This window comes from Oncorhynchus clarkii, chromosome 5 (genome assembly GCF_045791955.1).
Source record: "Oncorhynchus clarkii lewisi isolate Uvic-CL-2024 chromosome 5, UVic_Ocla_1.0, whole genome shotgun sequence".
Lineage (NCBI taxonomy): Eukaryota > Metazoa > Chordata > Actinopteri > Salmoniformes > Salmonidae > Oncorhynchus > Oncorhynchus clarkii.
This window is the reverse complement of record NC_092151.1, coordinates 2,252,415-2,267,421: the sequence shown is the minus strand read 5'-3', so window position 1 is coordinate 2,267,421 and position 15,007 is coordinate 2,252,415. Positions and strand designations below refer to the sequence as shown.

Genomic DNA, 15,007 nt, shown 5'->3' with positions numbered 1-15,007 from the left:
CCCTTCCGCACATCTCTACCTTCCACACATCTCTACCTTCCTCATATCTCTCCCTTCCACACATCTCTACCTTCCACACATCTCTACCTTCCTCTAATCATTCCCTTCCACACATCTCTACCTTCCAGACATCTGTACCTTCCTCACATCTCTCGCGTCCACACATCTCTACCTTCCACACATCTCTACCTTCCTCACATTTCTCCCTTCCACACATCTCTTCCTTCCACACATCTCTACCTTCCTCACATCTCTACATTCCTCACATCTCTCCCTTCCACACATCTCTCTTCCACACATCTATACCTTCCTCACATCTCTACATTCCTCACATCTCTCGCTTCCACACATCTCTACCCTCCACACATCTCTACCTTCCTCACATCTCTCCATTCCACACATCTCTACTTTCCACACATCTCTCCCTTCCACACATCTCTACCTTCCTCCAATCTCTCCCTTCCACACATTGTCCAGGTCCCAGATCCTAGATCTGTCTTCCCATTGTCCTGGTCCCAGATCTGTCTTCCCATTGTCCTGGTCCCAGATCTTTCTTTCCATTGTTCTGGTCCTAGATCTGTCTCCCTATTGTCCTGGTCCCAGATCTGTCTTCCCATTGTCCTTGTCCCAGATCTGTCTTCCCATTGTCCAGGTCCCAGATCTGTCTTCCCATTGTCCAAGTCCCAGATCTGTCTTCCCATTGTCCTGGTCCCAGATCTGTCTCCCTATTGTCCTGGTCCCAGATCTGTTTTCCCATTGTCCTGGTCCCAGATCTGTCTTCCCATTGTCCTGGTCCCAGATCTGTCTTCCCATTGTCCAGGTCCCAGATCTGTCTCCCTATTTTCCTGGTCCCAGATCTGTTTCCCATTGTCCTGGTCCCAGATCTGTCTTCCCATTGTCCAGGTCCCAGATCTGTTTTCCCATTGGCCTGGTCCCAGTTCTGTCTTCCCATTGTCCGTATGGCTAGAGGCTATCTCCTCTCATACTGCTGGATCACAGTAGGACATCTTAATGCAACGGAATAAGAAAACAAGCCTGTTTGCTTCCGTTTCATTCCCAGTGAACACGACCCTGACGTGGGTTTATGAAAGGGCTCTGATCGCTGGTAAGAAAAAACTGACCTCAGATATCCATTTGTTTTGAAGTTGGAAGAAGAAACTGACTGATGAGCTGAACAGACCAACAGAGACCACACACACACACACACACGCACACGCACACACACGCACACACACACGCACACACACACGCACACACACACGCACACACACACACACACACACACACACAATGAGAGAGCACGAGAGAGGAAGAGAGAGAGAGACCATCAGGTCCTTGAAGATTTGTAAATTAGAAGCTAAATTCAAATCAAATCAAATTTATTTATATAGCCCTTCTTACATCAGCTGATATATCAAAGTGCTCTACAGAAACCCAGCCTAAAACCCCAAACAGCAAGCAATGCAGGTGTAGAAGCACGGTGGCTAGTAAAAACTCCCTTGCAAGGCAGGGACCTAGGAAGAAACCTAGAGAGGAACCAGGCTCTGAGGGGTGGCCAGTCCTCTTCTTGCTGTGCTGGAAACACTGCTCAGTATCAGAACGGATGTTTCTGTGTTCAGATACATCTACATGACAGCTAGAATAGAGGACTACAGGATATTACATATGATCTAAACTTCTCCAAAAACAGAACAAAATCAACACTGCATGTATGAGTGCAACTGTCAATAGTGTCCAGCAACAGTTAGTTCCTGTGTATGTGTGTACCTGTGAATAGTGTCCCCCTGTCGGTTCCTGTGTATGTGTGCACCTGTGAACAGTGTCCCCCTGTCAGTTCCTGTGTATGTATGTACCTGTGAATAGTGTCCCCCTGTCAGTTCCTGTGTATGTGTGTACCTGTGAATAGTATCCCCCTGCCAGTTCCTGTGTATGTGTGCACCTTTGAATAGTGTCCCCCTGTCAGTTCCTGTGTATGTGTGTACCTGTGAATAGTGTCCCCCTGTCAGTTCCTGTGTATGTGTGTACCTGTGAATAGTGTCCCCCAGTCAGTTTGCTCCTTTGTGTGTACCTGTGAATAGAGTCCTCCAGTCTCTTCCCCTGCTCTTCGTCTTTCTCCAGCTGTTGTCTTCGTCCATCGTCTTCGTCGTTAGTTCCAGGGGTCGTGCCTTGTAGGAGCCAGCGCTCTCTCATGGCTTTAGACTAAAGGTGAGAGACAAGAGGGAGAATATATTAAAAGCATATAACATAATAATAATAACAAAGAATTCTCATGGTTTAAGACTGGACACAAGAGACAGGTGAGGAGAATCATTCAGAGGATCCATTCGACCAAACTGTGTTATAAAGCAGTCTCCATTAAAGAAGTCAAGACACTAAAAGGCTCAAATATCCCATCTAGTAGGTCCACTAAAGATCTAACCAATTAGAGTTGGCATCCAGGGTCTGGGGTTGAGAGACATGGGAGAGAGGAGAGGAGGGGAGAATGGGGAGGGGAGTTGAGAGACTTGGGAGAGAGGAGAGAAGGGGAGAATGGGGAGGGGAGTTGAGAGACTTGGGAGAGAGGAGAGAAGGGGAGAATGGGGAGGGGAGTTGAGAGACTTGGGAGAGAGGAGAGAAGGGAGAATGGGGAGGGGAGTTGAGAGACTTGGGAGAGAGGAGAGAAGGGGAGAATGGGGAGGGGAGTTGAGAGACTTGGGAGAGATGAGAGAAGGGGAGAATGGGGAGGGGAGTTGAGAGACTTGGGAGAGAGGAGAGAAGGGGAGAATGGGGAGGGGAGTTGAGAGACTTGGGAGAGAGGAGAGAAGGGGAGAATGGGGAGGGGAGTTGAGAGACTTGGGAGAGAGGAGAGAAGGGGAGAATGGGGAGGGGAGTTGAGAGACTTGGGAGAGAGGAGAGAAGGGGAGAATGGGGAGGGGAGTTGAGAGACTTGGGAGAGAGGAGAGAAGGGGAGAATGGGGAGGGGGGTTGAGAGACTTGGGAGAGAGGAGAGAAGGGGATAATGGATAGGGGGGTTGAGAGACTTGGGAGAGAGGAGAGAATGGGAGAATGGGGAGGGGAGTTGAGAGACTTGGGAGAGAGGAGAGAAGGGGAGAATGGGGAGGGGAGTTGAGAGACTTGGGAGAGAGGAGAGAAGGGGAGAATGGGGAGGGGGGTTGAGAGACTTGCGAGAGAGGAGAGAAGGGGAGAATGGGGAGGGGAGTTGAGAGACTTGGGAGAGAGGAGAGAAGGGGATAATGGGGAGGGGGGTTGAGAGACTTGGGAGAGAGGAGAGAAGGGGAGAATGGGGAGGGGAGTTGAGTGACTTGGGAGAGAGGAGAGAAGGGGAGAATGGGGAGGGGAGTTGAGAGACTTGGGAGAGAGGAGAGAAGGGGAGAATGGGGAGGGGAGTTGAGAGACTTGGGAGAGAGGAGAGAAGGGGAGAATGGGGAGGGGAGTTGAGAGACTTGGGAGAGAGGAGAGAAAGGGAGAATGGGGAGGGGAGTTGAGAGACTGTTTTAAGACCTCCAAAAGCACTTGTTTGACCATTGCTTCCTTTCCCACAAAGCTCCCACAGAGCACGACAGTAAAGATGGAAACTATTTCACAAGCTGGTGTGAGTCATACATACATACATACATACATACATTCTGGGACTCTACAGATTGAGAGGAAAGGGTTACCAGTGTATTCACCATGGACACACAGAGACACGCAGAGACATGCGGAGACACCCGGAGACGCACAGAGACACACAGAGACACACAGAGACACACAGAGACACACAGAGAGACACACAGAGACACACAGAGACACACAGAGACACACAGAGACACACAGAGAGACACAGAGAGACACACAGAGAGACACACAGAGACACACAGAGACACACAGAGAGACACACAGAGACACACAGAGTACAACCCTAAATCCGTAAACATGGGCAGCCTCATAGACATTATCCTGACCAACTTGCTCTCCAAATACACCTCCACTGTTTTCAATCAGGATCTCAGCGATCACTGCCTCATTGCCTGTATCCGCTATGGGCCCGCGGTCAAACGACCACACTTCATCACTGTCAAACGCTCCCTAAAACACTTCTGCGAGCAGGCATTTCTAATCGACCTGGACCGAGTATCCTGGAAGGATATTGATCTCATCCCGTCAGTAGAGGATGCCTGGTCATTCTTTAAAAGTAATTCCGTCACCATCCTAGATAAGCATGCTCCATTCAAAAAATGCAGAACCAAGAACAGATATAGGCCTTGGTTCACTCCAGACCTGACTGCCCTCGACCAGCACAAAAACATCCTGTGGCGGACTGCATTAGCATCGAATAGCCCCCGTGATATGTAACTTTTCGGGGAAGTAAGGAACCAAAACACAGTCAGTTTCTAAAAGCCTTTGCTTTCCTAACAGAAATCATCATCTCTAACTCCAAAAAGGTCTGGGACACTAAAGTCCATGGAGAATAAGAGCACCTCCTCCCAGCTGCCCACTGCACTGAGGCTAGGAAACACTGTCACCACCGATAAATCCACGATAATCAAGAATTTCAATAAGCATTTCTCAATGGCTGGCTATGCTTTCCTCCTGGCTACCCCAACCCCGGTCAACAGCTCTGCACACCCCACAGCTACTTGCCCAAGCCTCCCCAGCTTCTCCTTCACCCAAATCCAGATAGCAGATGTTCTGAAAGAGCTGCAAAACCTGGACCAGTACAAATCAGCTGGGCTAGACAATCTGGACCCTCTTTTTCTAAAAATATCCGCCGCCATTGTTGCAACCCATATTACCAGCCTGTTCAACCTCTCTTTCGTATCGTACGAGATCCCTTAAGATTGGAAAGCTGCCGCAGTCATCCCCCTCTTCAAAGGGGGTGACACCCTAGACACAAACTGTTACAGACCTATATCCATCCTGCCCTGCCTATCTAAAGTCTTCAAAAGCCAAGTTAATCAACAGATCACTGACCATTTCGAATCCAACCGTACCTTCTCCGCTGTGCAATCTGGCTTCCTAGCCGGTCACGGGTGCACCTCAGCCACGCCCAAGGTACTAAACGATAACATAACCTCCATCAATAAAAGACAGTACTGTGCAGCCGTCTTCATCGACCTGGCCAAGGCTTTCGACTCTGTCAATCACGTATTCTTATCGGCAGACTAGCCTTGGTTTCTCTAATGACTGCCTCGCCTGGTTCACCAACTACTTTGCAGACAGAGTTTAGTGTGTCAAATCGGAGGACCTGTTGTCCGGACCTCTGGCAGTCTCTATGGGGGTTCCACAAGGTTCAATTCTCGGGCCAACTCTTTTCTCTGTATATATAAATGATGTCGCTCTTGCTCCGGGCCATTTCCGGATTCACCTCTACGCAGACGACACCATTCTGTATACTTCAGCCCTTCCTTGGACACTAACTAATCTCCAAATGAGCTTCAATGCCATACAACACTCCTTCCGTGGCCTTCAAATGCTCTTAAACGCTAGTAAAACTAAATTCATGCTTTTCAACTGTTTGTTGCCCGCACCTGCCCGCCCGACTAGCATCATCACCCTGGACGGTTCTGACCTAGATTATGTGGACAACTATAAATACCGAGGTGTCTGGCTAGACTGTAAACTCTCCTTCCAGACTCATATCAAACATCTCCAATCCAAAATCAAATCTAGAGCCGGCTTTCTATTTCGCAAAACAAAGCCTCCTTCACTCACGCCGCAAAACTTACCCTAGTAAAACTGACTATCCTACCGATCCTCGACTTCGGCGATGTCATCTACAAAATAGCTTCCAATACTCTACTCAGCAAACTGGATGCAGTCTTATCACAGTGCCATCCGTTTTGTCACCAAAGCCCCATATACCACCCACCACTGCGACCTGAATGCTCTAGTTTGCTGGCCCTCGCTACATATTCGTCACCAGACCCACTGGCTCCAGGTCATCTATAAGTCTATGCTAGGTAAAGCTCTGCCTTATCTCAGCTCACTAGTCACCATAGCAACACCCACCCGTAGCACTCGTTTCAGCAGGTATATCTCACTGGTCATCCCCAAAGCCAACACCTCATTTGGCCGCCTTTCCTTATCTCCCTCACCATCTTTAAACATCAACTATTTGAGCAGCTAACTGATCGCTGCAGCTGTACATAGTCCATCTGTAAATAGCCCTCCCAATCTACCTACCTCATCCCCATACTGTTTTTATTTTATTTACTTTTCTGCTCTTTTGCACACCAGTATCTCTACTTGAACATCATCATATGATCATGTATCACTCCAGTGTTTATCTGCTAAATTGTAATTAGTCGCTCCTATGGCCTATTTATTGCCTACCTCCTCGTGCCTTTTGCACACACTGTATATAGACTTTCTTTTTTCTACTGTTTCACTGACTTGTTTATTGTGTTACTCCATGTGTAACTCTGAGTTGTTGTTTGTGTCGAACTGCTTTGCTTTATCTTGGCCAGGTCGCAGTTGTAAATGAGAACTCAACTGGCCTACCTGGTTAAATAAAAAAACAAAACAAAAACCTCTGTGACCATCAGTGAGATTAGTGGGGGGAGGGGGGACATTATGAGCCCAGATTGACTGATTGCCCCCATCACATATTAATGTGTTTGCTTGTTGACTGTTTGGCATCAACCTGATTTCTGGTCTACAGATGGAGACAAATGGATCAAATCACTCACTCACTTAATTTAATTAATTACATAAACTCATTGAAGTCCAAATAAGAGCGAGGTTGAGAGGAGCTAAGCAGGCTGGTTTATCCCCGGAGAAACTCTTCTTTGTGTAAATCTCTCTCTCTGTGTTTATTCTGTCTCGCCCACAGAGCTGATGTTGTTATAGTCAAGGGTTTATCACACTGTCTACATCTCAGAGGGTTTGTCAACAGACAAACATTTTCTCTGGAGAACAGAGGGAACAAAGACTCTCTTCAAGTGCAGCTGAATTTGATTATGTGAGAAGTAATTGCCATGAAATGTTGGGCACTTTTGCAAAAGGGTAATTTACGATCTCCTGCACAGCAACCAACCACTGGGCATCTGATAAAACAAGCTCAGTCCCAAATGGCAACCTATTCTCTATAGTGCACTATTGTTGACCAGGGCCCTCAGGGCTCTGGCTGAAAGTAACGAACTATCGACACTAGTAAATAGGGAACCATTTGGGACTCATTCACAGTCAGCTCTAAATGTGTGAAGTGTTAAAATGACTGGAACGAGAGAAACTCCTCTGGGTTCTGACTGGCCCTCTATCTGTGGGAAATCTGTGTTCTGACTGCCTCTGTATCTGTGGGAAATCTGTGTTCTGACTGCCTCTCTATCTGTGGGAAATCTGTGTTCTGACTGCCTCTCTATCTGTGGGATATCTGTGGTCTGACTGCCTCTATCTGTGGGAAATCTGTGTTCTGACTGCCTCTCTATCTGTGGGAAATCTGTGGTCTGAATGCCTCTATCTGTGGGAAATCTGTGTTCTGACTGCCTCTATCTGTGGGAAATCTGTGGTCTGACTGCCTCTCTGTCTGTGGGAACTCTGTGTTCTGACTGCCTCTCTATCTGTGGGAAATCTGTGGTCTGACTGCCTCTCTATTTGTGGGAAATATGTGGTCTGACTGCCTCTATCTGTGGGAAATCTGCATTCTGACTGCCTCTATCTGTGGGAAATCTGTGTTCTGACTGCCTCTCTATCTGTGGGAAATCTGTGGTCTGAATGCCTCTATCTGTGGGAAATCTGTGTTCTGACTGCCTCTATCTGTGGGAAATCTGTGGTCTGACTGCCTCTCTGTCTGTGGGAACTCTGTGTTCTGACTGCCTCTCTATCTGTGGGAAATCTGTGGTCTGACTGCCCCTCTATCTGTGGGAAATCTGTGATCTGACTGCCCCTCTATCTGTGGGAAATCTATGGTCTGACTGCCCCTCTATCTGTGGGAAATCTGTGGTCTGACTGCCCCTCTATCTGTGCAAAATCTGTGGTCTGACTGCCCCTCTATCTGTGCGAAATCTGTGGTCTGAATGCCCCTCTATCTGTGAGAAATCTGTGGTCTGACTGCCTCTATCTGTGGGAAATCTATGCGCTCTGACTGCCTCTCTATCTGTGGGAAATCTGCGCTCTGACTGCCTCTTCTTGTGGGAAATCAGTGTTCTGACTGCCCCTCTATCTGTTGGAAATCTGTGTTCTGACTGCCCCTCTATCTGTGGGAAATCTGTGTTCTGACTGCCTCTATCTGTGGGAAATCTCTGTTCTGACTGCCTCTATCTATGGGAAAGCTGCGTTTTGACTGCCCCTCTATCTGTGGGAAATCTTTGTTCTGACTGCCTCTATCTGTTGGAAATCTGTGTTCTGACTGCCCCTCTATCTGTGGGAAATCTGCGTTCTGACTGCCTCTATCAATGGGAAAGCTGCGTTCTGACTGCCCCTCTATCTGTGGGAAATCTATGTTCTGACTGCCTCTTTATCTGTGGGAAATCTGTGTTCTGACTGCCTCTCTATCTGTGGGAAATCTGTGTTCTGGTCAAATGCCATACAGGGCCTTCAGAAGCTATTCACACCTCTTGCCTTTTTCCACATTTTGTTGTTACAGAATAAATTTAGATGTTTTGTCACTGGCCTACACACAATACTCCATAATGGGGCAGGTATCCTAGTGGGGCAGCAGGTAGCCTAGTGGTTAGAGCAGTGGACTAGTCACCGAAAGGTTGCAAGATTGAATCCCCAAGGTGAAAATCTGTTGTTCTGCCCCTGAACAACGCAGTTATCCCACTGTTCCTAGGCCGTCATTGTAAATAATAATGTGTTCTTAACTGACTTTCCTGGTTAAATAAAATAATACCTCATAATGTCAAAGTGGAATTATGTTTTTAGACATTTTTACAAATTAATTAAAAATATCTGTAGTCAATAAGTATTCAACCCTTTAGTTATGGCAAGCCTAAATTTGCTTAACAAGTCACATAATAAGTTGCATGGACTCACCCTGTGTGAAATAATAGTGTTTAACATGATTTTTTAACGACTACTTAATTTCTGTACATACAATCATCTATAAGATTCCTCAGTCAATCAGTGAATTTTAATCAGAAATTCAACCACAAAGACCAATGCCTCGTTAAGAAGGGCACCTATTGGTAGATGGGTAAACATAAAATTATGACATTGAATATCTCTTCAAGCATGGTGAAGTTATTATTTAGGCTTTGGATGGTCTATCAATACACCCAGTCACTACAAAGATACAGGCGTCCTTCCTAACTCAGTTGCCGGAGAGGAAGGAAACCGCTCAATAGTAATTTTAAAACAGTTACAGTTTTGAATGGCTGTGATAGGAGAATACTGATAAAATGAAAGAAGGAACATAATAAATATTTTCCAAAACATGCATCCTGTTTGCAATAAGGCATGAAAGTAAAAATACAAAAAATGCAGCAAATAAATTAACTTCATGTCCTGAACACATGTTTGGGGCATATCCAACACAACACATCACTGAGTACCACTCTCCATATTTTCAAGCATGGTGGTAGCTACATCATGTTATGGGTATGCTTGTCATCGGCAAGGATTAGGGAGTTTGTTAGGATAAAATAAACAACATTTCCAACAGACATTTTCAGCAGGAAAATAATCTTAAACACCAGAGTTGCTTACAATGAATGTTCTTGGTCTAGTTACAGTTTGGGCTCAAAAATCAATGGCAAGACTTGAAAACAGATGTCCAGCACTGATAAACAACCAACTTCACAGAGCTTGAAGCATTTTAAAAAGAATAATGTGCAAATATTTTACAATCCAGGTGTGGAAAGCTCTTAGAGCTTAGAGGTCCTCTTACCCACAAAGACTCACAGCTGTAATCACTGCCAAAGGCGATTCTAACATGTATTGACTAAGGGGTGTGAATAATTATGTAAATGTAATGTTTATGTATTTCATTTTCAATAAATTTGCAAATATTTCTAAAAACATGTTCTCACTTTATCATCATGGGGTTTGTAGTTGAGAAAAACTATTAAATCAATATTGAATTCAGGTTGTAAGAATGTGAAATAAGTCCAGGGTAAGAAAACTTTCAGAAGGCTCAGTAAATGTCAGCATGCTTGAAGTCCGGCCTGGTTGTAGTTTGCTGAGAACAAGCAGTACAGTTCTATTGGCTAATCCTGGTCCATTGTTAGATTTCTCTCATAATAGCAGAACATACAGTAGGTGACATATATGTTTTACACGTATGCGCACATTGACCTCATAGTCATTGTATCATTTGAAATCCAAAGTGCTGGAGTACAGAGTCAAAACAACAAAAACGTAGTCACTGAGTTTACCTTGAGATGTTGAAGCTGCAGCACCAGATCGTCCAGCTGTCTCCTTTTGTCCTCTATTTCTGACTGTCTTTTCCTTTTCTCCTGTAAAACAACACAACACTTGATGACCAAAAGATCCTGGTTAAATCCCTATGTAGTGTTCTGACTTCCAGGCACCACAGGGTTGTGGTCAAAAGTTAAAGTTTCAACTTTTACTAGTCGTATGTACAGGATGCACATGGTATACAGCGTTCAACAAAGGGTGTGTGTTGTAGAGGGTGTGTGTGTGTTGTAGAGGGTGTGTGTGTGTTGTAGAGGGTGTGTGTGTGTTGTAGAGGGTGTGTGTGTGTTGTAGAGGGTGTGTGTGTGTTGTAGAGGGTGTGTGTGTGTTGTAGAGGGTGTGTGTGTGTGTGTGTGTTGTAGAGGGTGTGTGTGTGTTGTAGAGGGTGTGTGTGTGTTGTAGAGGGTGTGTGTGTGTGTTGTAGAGGGTGTGTGTGTGCGTGTTGTAGAGGGTGTGTGTGTGTGTGTGTTGTAGAGTGTGGTCGTGGAGAGAGAATTAAGCATCAGATGAAGGGTAATTCTAACCTCAATCAGAACAGAGACAAGATGGAGGACAGCCATGGTATGTTACTTCACTAGATGGATTCTCTGACTAATAGTTCTGGTCCAGAAAAACAGTGCTGTAGACTTGACACCCGGTTCCCTTAGAGCACAGACTGTATGATGTCAGGGTCTGTGAATGTGCATTTCTCAGCATTAGAGGATTCCATGTGATTCCAGTTGTCAGAACTAAATGTCTGTTTAGCTCATGTATTGTAGCGATTGTGAATGGACATGTGTTCAGCCCCCCCGCCTGATTGTCAGATGTTCCTTATAATGTTGGGTATGGAGAGATAGTGTGTGTATGCTTGTGTGTGTGTGAGAGAGAGTTGAAGGACAGCTCCTAGACAGCTCCTAGACAGCTCCTAGACAACTCATAGACAGCTCCTAGACAACTCTTAGACAACTCCTAGACAGCACCTAGACAGCTCATAGACAACTCATAGACAGCGCCGAGACAACTCCTAGACAACTCCTAGACAGCTCCTAGACAGCTCCTAGACAGCTCATAGACAACTCCTAGACAGCTGCTAGATAGCTCCTAGACAACTCCTAGACAGCTCCTAGACAACTCTCCTCTGGAAGGTACCATATTGAGGTCTCTTACCCACACACTGCACCACACACACACACACACACACACACACACACTAACACACGCAAACACAGATTTTGATGATGAAGTGACACAGCTAGTACAGACAGCCCTCAACATCTTCCGTGTGTGTAGAGCTGCCTGGACTCTTATTGTGTGTGTGTGTGTGTGTGTGTGTGTGTGTGTGTGTGTGTGTGTGTGTGTGTGTGTGTGTGTGTGTGTGTGTGTGTGTGTGTGTGTGTGTTGTGTTGTGTGTGGTGTGTGTGTGTGTATGTGTGTGTGTATGTGTGTGTGTGTATGTGTGTTTGTGTGGACACCAGCAGCCCTGTGGATCTTCCAAACTCCTCTTGCTCTCTGGCTAGTGATTCAAAGTGTTGAATTATACTTCCTGTCCTGACTAACCCCTCCCCCACAGTTTCCTGTCCTGACTAACCCCTCCCCCACAGTTAGATGTCCTGACTAACCCCTCCCCCACAGCTCAATGTCCTGACTAACCCCTCCCCCACAGTTCAATGTCCTGAATAACCCCTCCCCACAGTTCAATGTCCTGACTAACCCCTCCCCCACAGTTCAATGTCCTGACTAACCCCTCCCCCACAGTTCAATGTCCTGAATAACCCCTCCCCACAGTTCAATGTCCTGACTAACCCCTCCCCACAGTTCAATGTCCTGACTAACCCCTCCCCCACAGTTCAATGCCCTGACAAACCCCTCCCCACAGTTCAATGTCCTGACTAACCCCTCCCCCACAGTTCAATGTCCTGACTAACCCCTCCCCACAGTTCAATGTCCTGACTAACCCATCCCCACAGTTCGATGTCCTGACTAACCCCTCCCCACAGTTCAATGTCCTGACTAACCCCTCCCCACAGTTCAATGTCCTGACTAACCCCTCCCCACAGTTCAATGTCCTGACTAACCCCTCTCCACAGTTCAATGTCCTGACTAACCCCTCCCCACAGTTCAATGTCCTGACTAACCCCTCCCCACAGTATTAAACACACGGTACTAACCACACGGTGTTAACCACACGGACCTCTATACGGACCTCTTTGCAACAAGGACCTCTTTACAACAGACCTCTTTACAACAGACCTCTTTATACAACAGACCTCTTTACAACAGGACCTCTTTACAACAGACCTCTTTAAAACAGACTTCTTTACAACAGGACCTCTTTACAACAGGACCTCTTTACAACATACCTCTTTTCAACAGACCTCTTTTCAACAGACCTCTTTACAACCGGACCTCTTTACAACATAACCTCTTTACAACATACCTCTTTACAACAGAACCTGTTTACAACAGAACCTCTTTACAACAGGACCTCTTTACAACAGGACCTCTTTACAACAGAACCTCTTTACAACAGATCTCTTTACAACAGGACCTCTTTACAACAGACCTCTTTACAACATAACATCTTTACAACAGGACCTCTTTACAACAGGACCTCTTTACAACATAACCTCTTTACAACATACCTCTTTACAACATACCTCTTTACAACATAACCTCTTTACAACAGACCTCTTTACAACAGGACCTCTTTACAACAGGACCTCTTTACAACAGAACCTCTTTACAACAGACCTCTTTACAACAGGACCTCTTTACAACAGGACCTCTTTACAACAGGACCTCTTTACAACAGAACCTCTTTACAATTGGACCTCTTTACAACAGGACCACTTTACAACAGGACCTCTTTAAAACAGGACCTATTTTCAACAGACCTCTTTACAACAGACCTCTTTACAACAGACCTTTTTACAACAGGACCTCTTTACAACAGACCTCTTTACAACAGGACCTCTTTATAACAGACTTCCTTTCAACAGACCTCTTTACAACAGAACCTCTTTACAACAAACCTCTTTACAACAGAACCTCTTTACAACAGAACCTCTTTACAACAGAACCTCTTTACAACAGAAACTCTTTACAACAGGACCTCTTTACAACAGGACCTCTTTACAACAGGACCTCTTTACAATAGGACCTCTTTACAACAGGACCTCTTTACAACAGGACCTCTTTACAACAGGACCTCTTTACAACAGGACCTCTTTACAACAGAACCTCTTTACAACAGAACCTCTTTACAACAGGACCTCTTTACAACAGACCTCTTTACAACATAACCTCTTTACAACAGACCTCTTTACAACAGACCTCTTTACAAAAGGACCTCTTTACAACAGACCTCTTTACAAAAGGACCTCTTTACAACAGGACCTCTTTACAACAGGGCTTCATTGTTTGGGTCTCTGTTTCTTGGTCTCAACACAGATCACAGCCCTGATCTCTCACTCTAATTAACTCATTGCATTTAGCTGCTGCCCCAGTGGGTCCACTACACTACTTCTCATCAACCTCTGCTAACCACACCACTCGGCCCTGCTGCCCTGGGACACATGATCACATGATCTAGCCCAGGGAGGGCCACTCTGATGGGGGTGGGGGCTACAAAATATCGGAACTCATGAGGAACTCATGCAATACTACACATGTTGCCACAGGGTGGAGAGAAATGCAGTTTTTTAAATATAATATCTGAGTGAGAGTGATAAATAAAATCAATGGGGGGCCCCTAGTAATTGGACCGTGATTACTACAGGTTTAGATAGCTGGCCATCTCACCAATCTAAAACATCTTAGCTGACATGGCTAATTGAGCATCTTTCAGCGTCTGACACAACAAGAGGAAAACTGCTGATGCAGAACCACATTTCTGAATAGCACCTTGTGTTTTCTACTATTCTAACTCTGAACCGTAAGTAGAGGCCCCGACTGAGCCCCCCCCCCATAATTTTTTTCATTATTTTTTATCTGCGGTCCTACAAAGGGCAACAGTAAAACATGTCAGAAGCTACTAGTACCAGGATGTAGAATGGGACAATAACCTAACAACTTCAACGACTAATTTCTCTGAACTATGGGGGGAAAAACATCACCAAATTCACTAAGAATGCATTACAAGCATTTCACTACACTCGCAATAACATCTGCTAACCATGTGTATGTGACCAATAACATTTGATTTGATTTGAAGAAACTAGTGGTCAGAACCTAGTAGTCATAGGTTGTAGGATGGGACATTAACCTACAGCTTCAACGACGAATTTCTCTGAACCCCCCCAGAAAACATCACCAAATTCACAGAGAATATATTGCATAGAATGAAGAAACAGTAATCCGAGGCGCAGCTCCATACTACTGGTCAGACATAGAGAACTGATACTGTATGTAGGGTGTGGGGGGTCTGGGGGGTCCGGGGGGTGTGGGGGGTCTGGGGGGTCCGGGGAGTGTGGGGGGGTCTGTGGGGTCTGGGGGGTGTGGGGGTCTGTGGGGTCTGGGGGGTGTGGGGGTCTGTGGGGTCCGGGGGGTGTGGGGGGTCAGGGGGGTATGGGGGGTCCGGGGAGTGTGGGGGGTCCGGGGGGTGTGGGGGGTCCGGGGGGTGTATAACTCATTGTTAGACAAAACGTTTTCCAAGTCGGATGTTAGGTACTATAGATATTGAATTAAAAAA

General features: G+C 45.9%; 1 protein-coding gene across 1 annotated transcript in view; it reads right to left on the bottom strand.

Annotated features, from left to right (window-relative positions):
* Positions 1-15,007, bottom strand: part of LOC139409623 (PALM2-AKAP2 fusion protein-like) — a 73,954-nt gene that overhangs the window by 45,570 nt on the left and 13,377 nt on the right. Inside the window, exons 2-3 of the mRNA XM_071155044.1 lie at positions 10,299-10,379; positions 2,069-2,199 (exon numbers count right to left, since the gene is read on the bottom strand). Coding sequence (XP_071011145.1) covers positions 2,069-2,199; positions 10,299-10,379 — 212 coding nt within the window. The remainder of the gene's footprint in view (positions 1-2,068; positions 2,200-10,298; positions 10,380-15,007) is intronic.